Genomic DNA, 20,579 nt, shown 5'->3' on the forward strand with positions numbered 1-20,579 from the left:
AAAGGTGTTTACAATATCAAAATTAAAAGCCCTACAATATAAAAACAGAATCTATTGACAAAGTGTACTCTGTAACACTTTCAAAAACGAAAAATAACTATGGGATAAATATCAAATTAAGACTATAGCCTTGTCTTAAAATAGCATATTAGCCAATGTTAGTGTTTTGAACTTATTAATATGAGAGGTTGCCTTAGTTTCTTATATTGAGAAACAAAACTCGTGAATCGATCAAGAGGTTAAATTTGTAATATTACATGCAAGCGGCGGATTTTTTGGGTATAACCTGGGCTACCGTGCCTATACTTGAAGTACCAGATTTACCATGAAACCGCTACTTCAGATAGCAATTATATCAACCAAAAAAAAAAAAAGAGTAGTATTTATTTACAACTTAGTCATTTGAGAAACATACATTATTTATCCATAGACATTAAAGAAACTTGTTTTACCTACTTTATTTTATTTATTTATTTTTAGACAAATTATTAAAATGAAGAGATACAAGTTTATGTTCGTGATAAATAAGTTTTTTTTTAAAAAAAAAAACACAAATAAGTTTTATTTATCACTATGACAAAAGTATAATTTTTTGCGATAAATTGGGTAAAACCGATATGCCTTAGATTTTGCTCAAACCGCAATATAAACCTAACTTGTTTATCACCGAGATTAATTGGGTCAGCCACTATTTAAATACTTGTAGCTGAAATTATTTAATATATACGGAGTATTCATTTAAATAAGAAAGGGAAATACGCTTTATATAGACTGTACATTCAAAAATTACCAAGTCCCTAAGAATTGGGATGATCTTCGTATTGTCCTCATTACCATTGTTGCCATGAATCATCTCATTAAATCCTCCTCCAAACTTCCCAGATTATTCAAACCCCACCTAAAATTACCATCAATTTCATCAATCCTATCAAAACCCACATCAAATGATCATCAATTCACACATAAACTCACTCAAATCACACCATTTTCAACCACAAAATCAAACCCAATTAACACAATTCATCCCAAAGATGAACCAATTGATGCAGGTTCTTCAATTCGTAAGCCGGTAAGTTTGTGGCCTGGGGTTTACCACTCCCCAGTCACAAACGCATTGTGGGAAGCAAGGTCAAAATTTCTGGAAAATGGTGTAATTGAGGTTGGAGGAGAGAGAAAATTAGAAGATGGGTTGGTGTCAAAAACCCCATCTCAAAGTAGAACTTGTGTTGAGTATAAATTTTCATCGGATTATGTGCTGAGAGAACAGTATAGAAATCCATGGAATGAAATTAGGATGGGTAAATTGTTGGAGGATCTTGATGCTCTTGCTGGTACGATTTCTTACAAGGTGAAATATTTTGATGTATTTGATTTTTTTTTTTTTCTTTGATGATTTTTGTGCATTGGGTTTTTTCTGTTTGGTGATTTATGTTTCTGAATTATTGGGTTTATTTCAAGGATTATAATTGATTATATATGAAGTATTAATTGATTGATCATTCTCATTTGTTGAAATCTTGATTCTTTAGCTTGTTTGTGTATTTAGTAAATTGTTGCTTGACATTTGTCTATTAGAGTGAGATTGTTGGAAATGTATGATTTTTTTTTTCATTTTTTTTTTTAATTTTTGCTTTTTGTCTAGGAATTTTGGGGTAAAAGCTATATTTACTTAAATTGATAGCTTTTCTAGGCTGTTTCACCTTGATGCTATCTTTGTATTTGAAGTGAATGGGAGATAATACAATAAACATTATGCTCTCTTTGCTATCTTACAATGCCTAAGGTACTACTATATGGTATAGTAAGGCGGTGTACAATGATGTATCTCTACCCTGCAGAAAGTTAGGGGACTTACTTAGCATTTAAAAATTATAGACAATACTAAAAGCATGCAGTTTTTCAAATGGTGTGCAAGTTATAAGTTATGCTTCATTATTGAGAAATTACTTAAGTAAAATGCAAACTCATACACAGTCTTCTGTCCTCTCCAAATGTCTAGAATGAAGCTGGTTGAAAGAGCTGTAGGATTCATTATTTCATTAGTTAGCTAAAGATATTGTCAACTGTATTACTGGTTGATTTTGTTGCAAAAATACTTGTCTAATTTTAGCTATGAAACGCTATTATTGTTGTAGTTAATAATTGACTGAGCCAGGCCTATGATGGACAAACTGGTCACTGTTAAGTAATAACTATATTTCTAGTCCATCAGTGCTGTACACCTTTTTTATTTCCAGCATTTAAATGAAGAACTGATGCTTATGAGCATCTGTTGTGTGTATTCTTCTTTCTGGAGAACATACTAGTTCATATTATATGGAGTAACACAACCCTTTGTATTGTTTAATGTCCCTTTGTATTGTTTAATGTTATTTGTCAATAGACTAACTTATACTCAGTACACAGCATTACTCTTCAAACATTATTTTAGAATAACCTATGCGGAGGATTCTACATTTTCATTCCTGGCTGAGTAACAGTATCATAGTTTTCTGTTTGGTATCTTCCAGCACTGCTCCAACCCTGGTGGAGTGACAAGGCCAATACTTTTGGTGACTGCTTCTGTAGATAAGATTCTTCTCAAGAAGCCAATTCGCGTTGATGCGGACCTGAGTCTAGTTGGCGCTGTTACATGGGTTGGGAGGTCATCCATGGAGATGCAGCTTGAAGTGTTGCAACCACCACAAGGTAATTTGTTTCCTATGATTTCAGTAGGCTGACATCTTGTGTGATTATGAATAAACTATCTTCGTATTAGAGTTTGGTATAACTAAACTACTAAAGTATCTCACAACAGCTAGTAAAGTTAATCATCAGAAATATTTCTCCAGTGTTTGCCTTTTTATAGGTTTTGTTATTTTTTTATTTCTCTTTTTATGGGTGGATGGATTTGCTGAGATAGAAAATTGATGAGATCACCTGTAAATCAAGGCAAACAAAACGGGACCGGGGGGGGGGGGTGTTGAGGGGAGTAGTGTATTGTAAGATTCAATGCACTGATGCATGTGATCTTGTCTGGACAAACCAAGAAGGCGGTTTCTGATACACCATTAAAGAATATAGTCAGATGTAGTCATCAATCTTAGTAATAGGAAGAAGAAATTGTTGATTGTGGTATTTATTGAAAACTAACCACCTTTTTGACTGATTAATTGGGCTATGAAGTATGAAGAATCTGTTGTATCTCTCTCTGCTCTCTCCCAACAATAATTTCTTCTTGTGTAGATGGTTCCCAATTGTCAGATTCAGTGGCTCTTGTAGCAAATTTCACATTTGTTGCGCGGGATGGTGAGACTGGAAAATCATCTCCAATTAATCACATCTCACCAGAAACAACACAAGAAAAATTGCTGTGGGAGCAAGCAGAAGCAAGGAACAAGATGCGGAAAATGAAGAGAGCTGAACAGAATAAAGAAAAAAACAAGGATGTGAGCAGGATTGATAAGCTGTTGGCTGAAGGACGAGTATTTGTTGATTTGCCAGCTCTAGCTGATAGGGACAGCATGCTTATAAGAGATACTTGCCAACAGAGCTCCATGATTTGTCAGCCACAGCAACGAAACGTTCATGGTCGTATCTTTGGTGGGTATCTAATGCGCAAAGCATCTGAGCTTGCCTTTTCAACAGCATATACCTTTGCTGGAGCCTCACCTCGTTTTGTAGAAGTTGATCATGTTGACTTTGTGAAACCGGTAAGTGATGACCATTAGTCCATTACACATTATTTCTATTTCTTTGATATCTTATCATGGCTAATAGCTTGATATAAAATATTGGAGTAAGGGTTGCTTGTTGCTCTCATCATTTAGAGATATAATGAATAGACAAGTATTCATTTTGGTTATTGGTTCCGTCTGGAAGGGATATTGTTCTACTGTCTGTGGCTGAAGTGAAGTGCAGAGAGGTTAGTTTGGAGATGATTTCAGACATTGGAAGATTGATATTAGGTTCTATTACAAATTATAAGTCGTATTCATTGAACAATTTGGTCATAATAACAAAATAAATCAGGTATGATCTGAAGAAACCTTAGGAAGGTTTAATACATTTTTGCTGCTTTGCTAGAACTCTGAGTGAGCTGAGGGGTTTGTGTTAAGATTAGCATTTTTTTATGACAACTTTCCGAAACTTCCATCAAGTATACATCAGTCGTTGCATTGCCCTCTGCTTGGTAAATACTTCTTTGTACACTTTTGAATCCCAAGGTTGAAACTTGGACATCCCATCAGTCTCTCAAGTGTCCAAATCTTATGTGTGAAATCAGCATCACATGACTACCAAGACAGTCTATTTTTGCGTCTAAAATGTTTTGGTCATCATATTAGATTGTGGCTTTCTCTGTGCAGGTGGATGTTGGAAACTTTCTTCGTATGAAGTCCTGTGTACTCTATACGGAACTTCAGAACCCAGCTCGGCCACTTATCAATGTGGAAGTTGTTGCTCATGTTACATGTCCTGAGCTTAGAATCAGTGAGGTCAGTATTCAGTTATTTCTTGACACAAAAATTCCCTAAAATCATATGTCAACTAGATTCATTTGCAACACATTAGTTTAATTACTGTCAGTCAAAACTCAGGGAAGTAGTTTTCTGATACTTTTTTCTTCCTATTTCCAACAGGTTTCAAATAAGTTCTACTTTACCTTCACTGTTCGTCCAGAGGCCAGAACAAATGGGCTGAAGATAAGAAGTGTTTTTCCTGAGACAGAGGAGGAAGCACGTAGGGTGATTGAGCGTATGGACGCAGAACACCAACACGACCATTAGCGATTTTAGTGACTTTGTGAATTACCTGGATGGAAAGCTTAATTCTTCTGACCCCTTCTGCTGTTGCTGACTATAAGTGGTAATTAGCTCTGACTGGTGAGATTAAGGTCATCTGTGTTGATAAATGGGAAGAACATACAATAATTGTACTAGAGCTAAAACAAAATTTGGACAGTATTTGTATTATACATTGTCTGTAATGCTCAGTAGATTCTTTCTCCTCTCTGTCGCGGCTTCTGATGGCAGAGAGGACAATGATTGAAATTATGAAAGCAACCCGTGTAATAAGACTAGCACAAGTCCAAATTCAATTTATAATTTGTATGAATTATTGAATCAAAATACAAGGCAAATATTTAAATACTTTTGGCAAGTAATTAGGAAAAAATGAAGTTACCAACATTGAAACTACTAACTTTGTTACAGTTACACAGAATTCCCATTTCCTATGTCTACGTGTATTGTATGACATCCTTACATTGTTGACTGCCAAGAAGATTGATGTTTGTTGTAGTCATCAGCAGAAGAGAGGCCTCTTCATGAAGATTACGAATGAATAGAAAGGCTTTGGCCACAATAGAAGTGTAGTCGTCTATACACGATGAACATGTAACGAATTAATCCTGCCATCTACATCAATGGAATGTCGAAACTCATGTTTACACCACCTCTAGAAGAATTTCACACGGGACATTGGACAAATTACTCCTCCCTGGATAATTGATGTAGGCGTGATTTTATTTTAAGTCTTGAGTACCACCCCTGAGATTTTAACTGTCCACATTAAAACTTATGTAAATGAGTAAAAATGGATTTTTTTTTTTTTTTTTTTTTTTTAATACAGAAATTTCCCAATTTCATGCACGTAAGATAATTCAGGAATTTGGGGTCTAAGAGGGGAAGTAGAAAGAGGAAAGAGGAGAGAAAAAATAAAATGGAAAAAAATCCGACCTGCCGGAATCGAACCAGCGACCTAAAGATTATCTGCAACTACTACAGTCTTCCGCTCTACCAACTGAGCTAAGGTCGGATGTTGATTAGTACCTAATTAAAAATTTTTATGACCTTATTTCAACGTTGGGTATAGTTTTTTTTATTCTTTTTTTTTTAAAAAAAAATAAATTAAATTGGACACTTGCTTTTTTATTTACAAAAATAGTTATAACCCATTAATATGCTGGGCCACCACCCTTATACTTTGGGCTTCAACTTTGTTGTTAATTTAGAATACTAAATAAGAATGTACTTTTTTTTTGAGGGGAAAATAAGAATGTACTTAAGACCTAAGATCATTTATTTTATTTTTTTTGAAGCAAACCTAAGATCATTTATAAGATAATTACTACTTGTAATAGAAAACATTGATCACTCTTTGAGAACAATAGGTCAAAAAAAAAAATTAAAAAAAAACCTTTAGGTACATTTTATATCACCAATTAATCCTAGGCAACGTTTACACTTTAATTCAAACTCTAAAGAGATACTAACATATTGCTTGCTCGGATTAGAGGAAATGGAGGGAAGGAAAAGGGAGCGGAGCGACTGAAGGATTCATTTTCCATTCCTCTTGAATAAACATCTTCCTATTTAGAAGAGCTCCGTCTTTCCCTAATTCCTTGCCTTTCTTTCCCCACCCTTTCCTCCTCTTTCATTACTACTCCGTACTTTGTAATTTGTTATCCAAATAAAGTGTAATACCCCCTCCGTTTTTAAATACTTGCTCCACTTTCCTTTTTCGGCCGTTTTTAAATACTTGCTCCATTTCCTTTTTTGGAAAGCTTTTAAAATATTTAATTCATTTCTCATACTTAATGGATCCAACATAATACTCTCTCCTCCAATTCTTCCACTACTTTTGCTTTTAACAATTTTTTATTTTCTTAACTACTCTACTATCTCCATATTTTATTACAATCTCCAACTTCTACTAAAACTCCGCGCATGGAGAAATGGAGCAAGTATTTAAAAATGGAGGGAGTATATGTTTCAAGATATAACTGTTAACTCATTTACTTTTCAATACATATATAATCTCGGCATATAGATTCTTTCATTTAATATTAATGGCCACCTTTTTAGTTTGAAAAAGAACTAATTATTTCACCTCGTTAAATATTGATATAATTCATATGAAACTTAATAATATATTCGTATTTCCAAATATACATGTACTCTTATTTAAATTTTTACTCTTCACCATTTGTATCATTTCAGAAACTTTTATCGTTAAAACTCGACCTCAGAAGACAAAAGAACAGTTAATATGAAAAAGAAGCCTAACGAAGGACTATTGTATACGGCCCAGCTAGGCAGCACCTAATATTGGACACAACAAGGCTCCTTTACCTTTTTGACAAAAATGAAGGCTATGACTAAGGGCCTGTTCATATTTACTAAACTGAGCTGAACTGAACTGAACTGAACTGAACTGATTGGAGCTGAACTGAACTGATTGGAACTGAACTGAAATGAACTGAACTGAATTGAGCTGAAATGAATATTTTATGTGAGAGGGAAATTAAGAGCTGAACTGAACTGATTGGAGCTGAACTGAACTGAACTGAACTGAAATTAAGTAAATATGAACAGGCCCTAAGACGATGAGCCCCATTACATGAAAAAAATAAAATTTGGCCATCATCATCACCAAAATTGCATTTATCAAAGGTTTTGTGCTCCTTTATTGGTAGCACCACACAAAATTTTCCCACTTTTCATGCACGTAAGATAAGCAATTAGTAATTTAGATTCCTCCCTATTTTATTGGCTTTTTGCAACCCATTAATCTACTTACTAAGTTACTAGTGCTTTTCCAAAAATAAAAGACCAAAAATTTTTAAGAAAGAAACCTTTTTTCCCGCCAAAATTATGAGTCACCTATTATTATATACTCCAATCATTAACTATTTAGGTATCACTTTCATTGGTTTGAATATTTTGGCATAATAAAGTATAATGATTTTTTGTCACATCGTTTGTATGATTTGAAGAGAATCCAACTACCCACCATGCAAAATACTTCGTATATATATATAGCATTATATCATCGGCTTTTCAAGTGCATTAACCTTATTATTAAGCCACTTAATTGTACAAGTGAATTGCTATTTGCCACAATGAAATTACTCAAGCTATAGTATTAAATGACTTTCATACCCCTTACAATTTTGAAAATTACATTAAAACCCAACCATTACTAACTTTGTCTTTGCTCCACCTTGACCATTAGCTCCACCATCCATACCACCACTCACCTTGACTGGTCCACCACCACGACTCCACCTTGACCATCATACACCATGACTCCACCTTGACTGGTCCACCACTCACGAAATATAAAATGAGTCGACGACGGTCCGCGTTCATATCGGAGGCACTTGGTGGGGACGACGAACCGTCGACGCCGTCGAGTCAGGTACATGTCGGAATTTTTTTTCAATTTCCGTTGTGCCCGGTCGCGTGTTATATGCGACTATACCACGGTGCAGTCGCATGCTATATGCGACTGTGCCACGGCGTAGTCGCATATAGCATGCGACTGTGCCACGGTGCAATCGCATGCTATATGCGACTACGCCGTGGCACAGTCGCATATAACAAGCGACCAGGTACTTTTTTTTTTTTAAATCCGTCTAATTTGTGTTAATTAATTTTTGTTAATTATTAAAAATAACAAAATACAGTTAATTTAATTATAAAGTTTATGGCAAATTTATGGCTTTAATAAAAAAAATTAGTAGTTTAAATTTGGCAAAAAAAAAAAAAAGTAAATGTATTTTTGTAGTTAAATTTAATTTAAATTCTTTGTATTTTTCTTTCTAATAGGATCCTATTGAAGATTTTGGCGGTGATGGGGTAAATTATTACCCACATTTTCAGACCGATCAATTATTTCCAACGTATCGAGAATTGTCACAATGGGCGAAAGACATTGCACTAACACTCAAATTTGAACTTGTGATTTCTTACAATCATAACGGATGGTTGTATTTGAGATGCAATCGTGGTGCAAGAGATAGAGGGAAAAATAGAGATCTTAGTGTTGCTCAACGACCGAACACAAAAACTCAACATTGCGGTTGCAAGTTTTTGATCAAGGGTTATAAAGTTTCTGATGATGAAGGATGGCAGATTGTCTTGGGTCCCGATGCATACGGCAAACACAACCATGAGCTAATTGTCTATGAAGAAGGTAATCGACAAATGAGCAAGCTTAGTCCGGGTGCGAAGCAACTTGTTCGTGACCTGACTGATGCAAAAGTGAAGCCACAAAATATCTTAGCGGCTGTGTGAAATCAGTTTCCTGATGATCATCCCACTCGTAGACATATTTACAACTTTAGGGATCGGTTGAGACTTGAAGAAGCTGATGGTCGAGCTGTTGTTACATATTTCCTTGAACTTGGTATCGAGTCTCATTATACACATTGGAGCTTGGTTGACCCGGATACGAATGTTTTGACCCATGTATTTATGGCACATCCTACGTCTCTAGCGCTTTTACGCACGTATCCATGGGTCATTGGCATTGATTCAACTTACAAGACAAACAGATACAAAATGCCTTTTTTGGAGCTCGTTGGTGTTACTCCTTGCAACATGAATTTCTTGATCGGGTATGCTTTTATGAAGGATGAGAGCGCCGTGAGCTATGCATGGGTGATAGATAAGTTGAAGTTGTTGGTTGGTAGTGATGTATCGCCTACGGCTATTATAACTGATTGTGAGTTGGGTTTGATGTCGCCTATTCGGGAAATATTTCCCGACACTGCTCATTTACTATGCACATGGCATATTAACAAGGATGTAGAGCATAGAGTTGGGAAAATAACGAATAATAAAGATCAAGGCAAAATTTTCAGGTTGACAAGGTGGAATCCGATTCTCAATGCCACCACATTGGATGATTATAATAGAGCGGTTCGGCAAGTGGAGGAATCTTATGCAGCATTTCCTGCCGTGATTTCTTATGTGAAGGAGACTTGGTTAGACAATCATAAGGAGAAATTTGTGAAATTTTGGACCAATGGTGTACTTCACTTCGGCAGTGTCACCAATTGTAGAGTGGAAAGTGCACATTCATCTTTGAAGGGGTGGTTGGAAACTTCAACTAGTTCTCTCGATTCTGTATGGGCCAAGGTAAATAAGGCTATTGAAGATCAAGTCACACAGATTAAGCAATCACTTGAGCGCAGCCGACGCAGTCATGGCCGGATATATGATGTTATGCCATTACAACATCTTAATGGACGTACCTCCCACCATTGTATGTTGTTGTTGGTGAATGAGAAGAAAAGAATGAGAGAGTTAAGTCATGAGGTGAATGTTCGGTGTGGATGCGTTTATAAGATGACTCATCAGATTCCTTGTGCATGTGATATACGTCGTGCCATGGATTCGGGGACATACTTCTACTTAGACCAAGTGCACCCCTTTTATAGGACACTAGTGATTGGTGAGGATGGTAGTGTTCCGACTCCATTGGATGACCCCGATCATCAGTCACAGGACAGTCGATTTTTTGAGAGTCTTGTGCGTGAGGTGAGTAGAAGTGATCCCGCAGTCATGCGTTCCGTGTCTCGCCTAATAGATGAACATCTTCATTCCGATCAATTTGATGTTAATGAGCCGCTCAGGAACACGACTACTAGAGGGAGACCATCAACAAATAGTACACGGCGTAATCGTAGTGCATGGGAGTATACACGTGGTACTCGTGGGCGTCGTGGTCGTAATGGGGGACGTGGTGATGGTGGTCGTAGTGGAGGTCGAGGTAAGTCTACTCTATGTTTTTCTATTTGTTGTTTATTTTTCTGTATTTTGATATTAATTTGAATTACAAAAATAATAATTCATTATTCATCAGGAGCAAGAGACATTTCAAATTTTCCTTACCTTTATGGGCTTCCAGATATCACCAAACCATTTGTGGAGGATTGGAACAATGTAATGGGTGATGGAAATTGTGGATTTCGATGTGTTGCAGACTTTTTCTTAGGTAAGCCTTTGCGTAAAGTAAGTGTCATATTTTATTCCAATGGTTTTACTTACAATTTTGTTGTTTAATTTTTTATTAGGTGGGCAAGACAATTGGATACAAGCTCGGTATCTAATTGTGAACGAGGTTAAGGCTAATCGACCAGAGTACATACATTTGTATCATGGAGGCTTGGATCAAGCAATTGATCGTATCACTTGGAACGGTGGACATTGTGGCGCGAACCATTACATGGACTTGCCTGATGATTTGTACCCAATTGCAAATTTTTGGAATTGTGCAGTTATGGTTTACGTACCCCTGCTCGCAATCCCTAACTGGCGATATAAGTTCGCCAAAGTGGCGACTCCCCATGCATAATCTGAGATATCATCCACACCATGAATAAGCTCGAGGATGTCAGCTGGTCGTACCCTACTAGCACTCTTGTCTACAAACAACGTAGAACCAAGCAATAGTAACATGTAACCCATAAGTTGCGTTTCAGGACTACGCTTTGAGCAAATGTTGATAATGGAATCAATGGAAATCGCACCACTACAATAGTGCGGTGTAGGAGGTGCCAAAAGTGTATCTCGATCCACTCCAAGCAATTGCATAGCATGTATGCGCAACTCCTCACTAGTAGCCTGAGCAGAAACTATACGCCCATCCACTGGGATGCGCAAAATGTGCCAGACATCATGTAGAGTAATAGTCATCTCTCCAAAAGGGAAGTGAAATGTGTTAGTGTCAGGTTGCCACCGCTCCACAAATGCACAAATAAGAGGTATATCAAGGTGTCCAAACATACACCGAGGCAAGTGTGACAAGCCTGTACCCTCAACCACTGTAACCTGCTCGGGTGAAAGCGTGGCAAACCATGACTGAAGCTGATAACACGCTCTTTCCCTATTCTGACACCTTAGCAAGTTTCTCTCCTTTCCATCCCATATCATACGAGCAACATGACCTCCGAAACTAGGAATAACACTACCATCAAGGGGCCCACCGGGCATGTCCTCCTTCACTATCCAAGAATCATCATCAACTTGTCTTTGACGTTTATTAGTACGTCGTCTACTAGTGGTGCTACCAGTGTCTGAGGCGACAAACCTACCATCTCTAGCCCTTCTACCTACCACTACACCTGATGTGTCATCATGCCCACCGCTCTGATCAAAATTACCCTCAAAGTCCTCCATCTCCATCTCCTCAGACTCGCTAGCTCGTCCGTGATCAGGCTCGTCATCAAAAGGAACAGATGCATCATCAGAAGCACCATCAACAACAGACTTTCCCAATCGTACAGCATCCCTTTCTCTCCTAACAGAGGCATCGATGTTTCGGGCTCGAGTGTGTCGTGGCCCCGAGCCAGTCAACACATCATTCACCGCAATCGATTTTCCACCTTGTCGCTATTTAACATAATAAAAATATTTCAAATTAATTATTATATTCATAATTCTAACAATAATTATTATTATTTCAAGTATTATTACTAATAATTTTACTATTAAACAATAAACACTATTGAAATTATTTTTTTTAAAATAACATAATCCTAAATATTTACAAATTCAAAACCAATGCCAAAACCAAATTTACTACTCCCTAATTAGTAACAACAATTATATATGCATAGAACATAACAATAATTACATTTAGTAATTATTTTTTTTTGTTTTTTACATTTAGTAATTATTATTAACTACTTATTGCTATTACTAAATAAAAATTTTATGACTTATCATATTAAACAAAATTAAATTCGAATTTAAAAAAAAATACGACATTTCAAATTATATTACTAATTTAATCACGAATTCGAAAAATTTGAAATTAAAAATACACAAATTACAACCATAATTCAAAATTTAAATTCAAATTCAAAATTCAATTTCAAATTATATTACTTATTTAATCACGAATTCGAAATTAAAAATACATAAATTACAACCATAATTCAAAATTTAAATTCAAAAAAAAAATTTAAAAAAAAAACCACAGTCGCGTGCTATATGCGACTCCACCACGGCATAGTCGCGTATAGCATGCGACTACACCGTGGTGGAGTCGCGTATAGCATGCGACTGAGCCGTGGTAGAGTCGCGTGCTATATGCGACTATACCGTGGCTCAGTCGCACGCTATATGCGACTCTACCACGGTGTAGTCGCATGCTATATGCGTTTATGCCGTGGTGGAGTCGCATATAGCACGCGACTATGCATTTTATGTGAAAATAAAAAAAAACTTACCGACGAATTGGCCGGCATTTTCCCCACGTTTCCCGGCAAACGAACCCCCTTGCCCCGCCGCGAATCCATTATCGTCAACCCCTTCCTTTTTCCGGTTGATTTGGTATGATAAGTGGTTGATATGGTGTGATAGATAGTGAGAAAATTGGTTGATTCCGGCGACCTTAGGGTGGTAGTGGTGATGGTCTTTAGGGTAATGGTGATTCCGGCGACCTTAGGGATGGTGTTTAGAGTGATGGTGGTGGAATGAGTATGGTTAGTGAGAAAAATTAAAAGATGTCAAACATGGAATTTATAAGGGTAGATGAGTCATTTAATACCGCGCCCTAAGTAATTCTATTGTGGCATTTAGTAACCCCCTTGTACAAATGATGATTTTGGAAAAAAAAAAATGATTTTTTAAAACATGGAAAAAGTGAGTAATGAGTATATGTAATTATAAATCTATATATACAATATACCTCATTAATCATTATCTCTATACAATATAATTGAACCTACTGTACAAAAACAAAGGCTATTAGTGATTTAGTGTTAGTGTGTTACATACATGATACATGTCACATTAGTACGGTGGTATTTGTTATACTATACTTTAATAAAGCTATCGTAGTGGGAGTCGTTGATGTTCTATTGGGTGGCAGAAGATTATTATGAAGTTCTTCGTATTATTTTGTCCTATTTTATTACAAGTAATAAAATAAAATAAAATAAATAAGTTATAAGTTATTATATTTTATTACAAGTAATAAAATAAAATAAAATAAATAAGTTATAAGTTATTATTTATTTATCTATCAATTGTATAATCATAAATAAATAATACAAACTAATGATTGGACCAATAGATTTGAAAAGTGAGGTATTATTTAAAAAATAAATATATGGCTTGAAAAGTAGATAAATAATGGAAAGGTTTCTTTCATATGATCAGGAGTTGAAATATTGCACATATGTAAGACAAGCTCTTATAATTCAAATTCAAAATTGCCTTCAGGCTTATTTTGTTAGCTTGTTACCAAACCACCATAAACAAACCTAGCCTACAATTAAATTTAGTTAATACCAAAATAGTAAGACATGTTTCTTCTAGTAGGTTTTCCTACAATTAAAGCAATCACAAATTCAATTGTAATTTTTATACTACTTAAGGGTCTGTTGCTCTGTTCAGTTTAGTTTAATTTAGTTCAATTCAGTTAAGTGCAGCTCAGCTCCTAATTTCCTTCTCTCATAATATATTCATTTCAGTTCATTTCAGTTCAGCTCAGCTCAGTTCAGTAAATGTGAACAGATCTTAAATCAGCTCGCAGCTAATTAGTGTGGATTAAACAAAAAATTTGGAATGGACACTTGAAATTCAAATTGGATAACTGGCATCCAATAGTTAAATATACCAGATTTCAAAAAAAACATGTTACAATTTCGGACCTATTTCGACTTACTGAAAACAACTGAACTAAACTGAATAGAGCTTAAATAAATTGTTTATGAGATAAGGAAATTAGGAACTAAACTGAACTGAACTGGTTGGAGTTGAACTAAACTGAACTGAAATTAAGTTGAACAAAGCATGCCTTTCATTGAAACAAATGAAATACAATTATCAAATTCAATATTTGAGGGTTTTTTTTTTTTGGACATTCCAAAGAAATAAATTCTACTTCTTCTGTTTATTTTTACTTACAACACCTTGTTAACACGCTATTTTTAAAGTGATCTAACTAAGTAAAGGGACGAGTTGAGCTACAAAATTTAAACTATACGGAGTACTAACTTATCATTTACTTTCTTTTTATCGATAGTAAAATTTTGTCAATTTATTTGTCCGTTTACCTAGTTTAATATCTCATTACAATACTTGCCAAAATGATGCGTTGCTATTAGTAATTTGAGTTAGCATTCTATGTCTGAATATTTCGGACTAGATATCCAAAAATAATCAAATCAGTAATTAAGCCGAATTTTGGAATTTTCAAATAATTTGGCTCAACCAAGACGAAAATAAAGATACCCTTGAAGATAGTAAAAACTGAAGACACATCTTCTTCCCTGTGTCTGTAATTCTGTATGTACATCAGTACATGTATAGATATACTGTACTCTTATCACGGGTTATCAGCCCTTAATACCCCACCCATATGCTCTGCCTTATGACTCATAGTCATCTCCATTTATAACCATATCATATGCTTTGGTAGCCCCCATTGTTTTTTATTCTCAAACTTTACAATTTCTCAATTATTTATTTTTTTGAAAAGTTTACTGCTCTGCTTGGCTATAATGGTCCAACTATTCACCTTAGATGTCCCTACTTTCATAAATTTGCAAAACAAATTAGAAACCGATACAAAATTAATTGTCACGTTGATAGCATAGTTTATTGTGACGGACTATTGGTGCTCCATGCAATATGTGAGCTATACTAGAAATACTTTTTACATAATGTGCAAAATCATATCCAGAAGTTTCAGCAATCATACAAATGATCTAATACTAATTAGCCTCCTGCAAGGATATTTGTACATTAAATACTATATATATAATATAATATTGTATAATTATATGTAATTGCATACAGATTGTGGTTATCTTCACAAGTCATGAAGATAGAGCAAAAAGAATCAACACAATCTGTCAATGAAAGTGCTACTTCTCAGTGATGCTATCACTGTCCGAGGAACTATCTCCATGCGTCACACTGAACTCCGGGAAAGGTGGTGGCGTTGATGGATTTACTGGTACAGAAATAGGACGAGCTGAGCTTATAATTGTCCGCTCATTTATTTTTCCAACTTCCTTGCATACTTGATCAAGAACACCAAGGAAATCCCTCACCACCATAAATATTCTCAGTGGATGAGCCTCTTCGTGGGCCAAATTACCATGGAAATACTCGGTTAGCTCCTTAACCCTGGATAGAGCACAGCTCTCCTGAGCTTGAATCCTTACGATTTCTACCTCAGCCTTCTTTAAGAAACCATTCATAGACTCCGAAAACCTATTGGGACTCCCAACAATTACAGAGTTTTCATTTAGCTGCAGAACTTCATTTACTTTTAAGATTCCCTGAGTTAACTTTGACACATCCATGCTAAGGGAATTGAAATCCATGGCAGCTGCCTTCTTGACATTCGTCAACTCCCCTCCTAAGCCAGAAACAACTTCTAACCCTCTCTTTCTCAACTCAATGTCATTGTGTAAAAATGGTTGGTCACTTGGTTTCTCAGTCATTGGATTGTTTTTGGTACTGAAAATACGAGAACCTTCAGATCTAGTGATCTCCTGCACAACAAAGTGCAAAAGGGTGGTCTTCCCATCAGTTCCCTTGACATCGATGAGCTTGAGGAGTGTGTCGAGCTTAATTGCCTGGGCATCACCACGATTCGTTCCAACATTCATTCGGTTCCCTGTCTTGAGGACTGCTTCTAGAAGTTTCAAGAACATTCGGCTGTTTCTAAGTTCAGCACATGCAGCCTATAATAAGAGAAATCCTTGTTAATGATTTTCAGATATGCATTCAGAACCTCAAGTGCATAAAACAAACAAATTATTAGGTTACCTCCAATGTTTCAAATGACTTCCTAAGATATTCAATTTCAGAATCAAAAGTAGCTACGTAAAGCATAGCATCGACTCTCTTAAATGCGGAAGGTACATGATCAAGTACTGCCTTGAGAAACTTCTCTGCCGGACCAAGCTTCAAAGGAGATCTATCATTATACTCCCTGAGTTTCCTTTCTTCCTCGTGGGTAGGAGCCATTTTAAGTAAACTTTCAAGAAGCTCTGACCCAAGGCCATCTGCATTACCTGAACATAGGAAATGAAATATACAGAGATTAGATAAAATACACTCAGAAAATTGAATTTTGCTGCTTGGTATTATATTAATCAAAGGGAAACTGTAAAAGGGTGCTTCACAATATACATTGACTACAAGAATTGTTATTATTCACAAATACCTATAACTTACATCTACTAGGAACTTATACTGCCCATATATCCCAAAGTTATACAAAGAAAGGGCATTACCCGCATAAAGCAAAAGAGACAAACATATCGTGTAGCTAAGCATATATGGGATACGATTGTAACAAAACCGAATCATCCAAAAGTAAGCTCACCTGAAGTAAGAGATTAAATATTGTACAGAATATACTACGTTATTCTTTCTTTAACTCACATGGGTACGTTAACAACAATTTAAAATCATTTTACCAAGATAGTACCTTCACAGCCTACTACAAATTGTTTTTCGTGGTCATTTATGAACAGAATGCACTACAAAATAACAGGACAGTACAAACCCTAGACAAGCAATAGAAAAATCAGCCACCTCGTACGGACACAAGCAAGTTGCTAATAATTTTAATGCTATTAGAGAGACAAAGTTGCTCAAGCGGATTGTGGGGATAAATGTTTTATTGGCAAGTCAAAAAGAACCGCACTTAGATTACAGTAATCAAAACAACATGCTTTAATAATATTGCACTAAGACAAATAGATAAGCCAACATGCATATACAAATATATTTTAAGACTAAACCGAAACACCGTGTTTTATTCATATCTATTGGAGAAAGCTAATTAATATACCTTCCAAAAGTGCTTCACAAACCTCCCCTTCTGTCACATTGAGAGCCTTCAATAGAATGGCTATGTTTTGAGATTTCTTAGGATCAAGTACTCGATACTCTTCATCCATCAAAGGCGGTATTGATCTACGTGGACCATCTTTTGCAGCTATACCAGGACCATTTGCTTTAAACAATGTCTCTATCATTTCTTCGTTCAATCTACAACACACAAAAACTAGTTCATTTCTTCGTTCAATCGAGATATGCATAAGTCGAAATCAACCTAGCCGGTAACTGGTTACGGTTTAATCGTTCTGTAAACCTATTAGCTTAATTTCACAAACGGGTTAAATATGAACTGAACATATACGTCCTCATGCAAAATCTTTGTCCAATATCTTGGAATGTGGAAATTTTGGCAATTCAATGCTCAAAGAGTATAAAATACTCACAAAATTAGTAATCGCACAGCTTAAATTAAAGCAAGACAGTGACTGACAAATTGACTTATTCCCTACATAATTCAAAACCAATCCGAATAACTTGGTATTTGAACACAAATTCATGCCTAAAAACCAAATAATATCCAAACTCGAACACCCAGATTATCTCTACACAACCAAATAATTTAATCAACCCGAAACCTCTTTTGGTGTATAGCGAACTACAAAGGGCAATGATAAAGACGGGATTAAGTCCGAATATTTTATTAATAGAAACTGGAAATTAAAACCTGAATCAAAACCAAGTTACTAACCAACAATAGCAAAATACAAAATGAAGAAAGAATAACTTAGCATAATAATATGATTAATTAACCTGAAAATCTAAAGAAATGAATGAAAATCTTACTGAAAAGAGCCAGGTTTAAACTGATCCCACACTGTAGCACGATCAGAAGTAGCCCTAACTTTATCCCAATGTAATGCCTTCAATTTAGGCTTCCCATTTTCCTCCTTTCTCTCACCACTTTTTCTCTCTCCTAAATTCCCACTACTCTTAAACACCACCGGCCCAGAAGGCGGTACTAGCGGCGGCGGAGCAGGTGGACCCATCTTCCCATTCGCCGGAAAATGCGAAGTTCTCGCCGCTAATGTCTGTATCTCAACGGAAACATCGGAGTCGGACGCTAGCGAGTCAGTGTAAGATCTTGCAGGAGAGAAATTCAAGCCGTAAGTGTTATATTTATACTCGTCAGTTCTCGGGGAGTAGAATTCTTCATCCTCTGGTGTGTCTCTTTCTCCATTGATGGGTTGTTGTTGGGAGTTTTGCTTGGGAAGAGGGGGAAGAGGGCGGAGTTCAGGGGAATCGCTGCAGAGTTTGAGGTAGATTTCTGAGGTTGAAGAAGGAAGGATTTCTGAGGTTTGGATAGTTTGGAAGTCGTGGGAGTTGGTTAAGGCGTTGCCGACGTAGAGAAAGTCGGTGGTAGTGTGGGATTGAGTATGTGTGTTTGGATTAGTAGCGGGGATTTTGAGGGGTGGGAGGAGGGGAGGAGGGGAGAAGGGTTTAGAGGGGGGATTGTGACGGTGGTGGTGGCGATGGCGGCGGCGGAGGAGGAGGAGGGAGAGGGAGATGAAGAGGGAGAGAGTGAGGAGAGAGAGGAGGATGACGAAGAGGGTGAGTTTAGGGGAGAAGTGGTGGGAATGAGGAGGGGAAGTGGAGGAAGGGAGAGCGAGGGAGGAGATGTTGGCGGGGAAAGTGGGGAGTGCTGTTGAAGGGGGTGGTTGAGATGGTGGTGGTGGGGTGGAGTATGAAGGGAAGAATGGGTTATTGTTGTCGGAGGAGGAAGGTGTAGTGGTGGAGGGGGAAGGGAGGGAGGTGGAGAAGGGGTGAGTGAGGTGGGAGGAAGGGGAAGGGGAAGGAGAAGGGGGGAGGGTGGGTGTTGTGGTGGAAGGGATGAAAGGGTGGTGGAGGAGACGGCGGTGGTTGGTGGTGGAGAAGGCGGAGGATTGGTGGAGGAGGAGGAGGAAGGAGAGGAGGTATGAAGGTGGTAGCATTTTCAAGAGTGAGTGAGTGAGTGTGGGAGTGGAAGAAGGTGATTAGGGAATTATGATATGAAGAGAGAAAGTGGGAAGAAGAAGGAAAGAGGGAGTAGTAAAGGGAAGTGCTAAGTAGGAGTGTAGGTGTATTTTAGTGGATTTTCTTTAATAGTTTTAACTTTAATGAGTAATCAACTTATCATAGGCTCATAGTCCTCTTACATATAGACTATAATCCTATAACACCTACCTATACTATACTTTGTATAAGCTATAGCCTTCTCTCTCTTTGTAAAAAAAATGATTTCTTTTGCCATATGTTTTTCAATTATTAGATTTTTAATACTTATAAAGAGTTACGAAAGTAAATGATGTGAACAAGATTTGATCATTGAGTACCACTATTTAAAACTTGAACTAATTTGTCATCTACGACATATTGACTTTTAAAAATAGTTTTAAAGAATTTACTTCATTTGTTTTAGAATAATTTGAACATTTCATTGGTCTAAAAACAATTTGAAAACTTAGATTTAATTGTAAGATTTTACTATTAATGTGTCACTGCATCTTTTCTAAAAGATCGTTATAAATCTCGATTTTACTTTTTCTAAGAAGCAAGTAATTTGGTTAAAAAGCCATTCAAATACGGTAAACAAGCCCAATGATAAAAACCCAAACCCAAATTGCGAAGAAAAAGGAGTTATGTGTAAAAAAGGGTTCAAGTAAAGTAAAGTAAAGTAAATAAAAAAAAGGAAGCAGAAAATAAGGGGGGAAAGGACTGACAAAAGGAAAGACAAACATATTGTCTCTTTCTATCTTATTGGGGTTGGTTTAAAAACTAAAATTTAATGGTAGGTTTGTTTGTATTATTTGGATGATGAGATGAGTAACACATAAAGTCAATATTGGGTATGAAAGGAGGTGTACGTACAACAATCAAAGGATACAGTAAAATTAGCAGAAGAGGTGGACGACAGTGTGTTTTTGAGTGAGACTGTGTCATAAATTGCACCATATTTCG

The 20,579-nt window shown here is 36.4% G+C and overlaps 4 protein-coding genes and 1 non-coding gene across 6 annotated transcripts; 3 read left to right on the forward strand and 2 right to left on the reverse strand.

Annotated features, from left to right (window-relative positions):
- Window positions 1-821: 821 nt before the first annotated feature.
- LOC145608371 (acyl-coenzyme A thioesterase 4, mitochondrial-like) lies at window positions 822-5,112 on the forward strand. Of its 2 annotated transcripts, none has more exons than XM_081663980.1 (5): window positions 822-1,348; window positions 2,511-2,688; window positions 3,226-3,692; window positions 4,347-4,475; window positions 4,620-5,112. In XM_081663980.1, the coding sequence occupies exons 1-5, from the start codon at window positions 845-847 to the stop codon at window positions 4,764-4,766; spliced, it is 1,425 nt and encodes a 474-aa protein (XP_081520106.1). In that variant the 5' UTR covers window positions 822-844; the 3' UTR covers window positions 4,767-5,112. The 2 variants fall into 2 exon arrangements, with proteins under 2 accessions (XP_081520106.1, XP_081520107.1); XM_081663981.1 differs by having other exon boundaries at window positions 1,285-1,331.
- A 599-nt stretch (window positions 5,113-5,711) lies between these two features.
- Window positions 5,712-5,796, reverse strand: TRNAY-GUA (transfer RNA tyrosine (anticodon GUA)). Its single transcript is given in 2 exon segments — window positions 5,712-5,747; window positions 5,760-5,796. It is a non-coding gene; the product is annotated as a tRNA-Tyr (tRNA).
- A 2,310-nt stretch (window positions 5,797-8,106) lies between these two features.
- Window positions 8,107-9,059, forward strand: LOC145607317 (uncharacterized). Its single transcript, XM_081663013.1, has 2 exons — window positions 8,107-8,181; window positions 8,592-9,059. Exons 1-2 carry the CDS (start codon window positions 8,107-8,109, stop codon window positions 9,057-9,059), a joined length of 543 nt encoding a protein of 180 aa, XP_081519139.1.
- Window positions 9,060-9,239: 180 nt separating this feature from the next.
- Window positions 9,240-10,879, forward strand: LOC145607319 (PKS-NRPS hybrid synthetase cheA-like). The gene is made up of 3 exons (XM_081663014.1): window positions 9,240-10,539; window positions 10,633-10,781; window positions 10,844-10,879. The coding sequence occupies exons 1-3, from the start codon at window positions 9,240-9,242 to the stop codon at window positions 10,877-10,879; spliced, it is 1,485 nt and encodes a 494-aa protein (XP_081519140.1).
- A 4,517-nt stretch (window positions 10,880-15,396) lies between these two features.
- LOC145606851 (formin-like protein 1) lies at window positions 15,397-19,728 on the reverse strand. The gene is made up of 4 exons (XM_081662694.1): window positions 18,429-19,728; window positions 17,596-17,795; window positions 16,563-16,810; window positions 15,397-16,477 (listed from the first exon to the last, which is right to left on the reverse strand). The coding sequence occupies exons 1-4, from the start codon at window positions 19,571-19,573 to the stop codon at window positions 15,650-15,652; spliced, it is 2,421 nt and encodes an 806-aa protein (XP_081518820.1). The 5' UTR covers window positions 19,574-19,728; the 3' UTR covers window positions 15,397-15,649.
- Between the last annotated feature and the right edge of the window lie 851 nt (window positions 19,729-20,579).

This window comes from Chenopodium album, chromosome 23 (genome assembly GCF_948465745.1).
Source record: "Chenopodium album chromosome 23, dcCheAlbu1.1, whole genome shotgun sequence".
NCBI lineage: Eukaryota > Viridiplantae > Streptophyta > Magnoliopsida > Caryophyllales > Amaranthaceae > Chenopodium > Chenopodium album.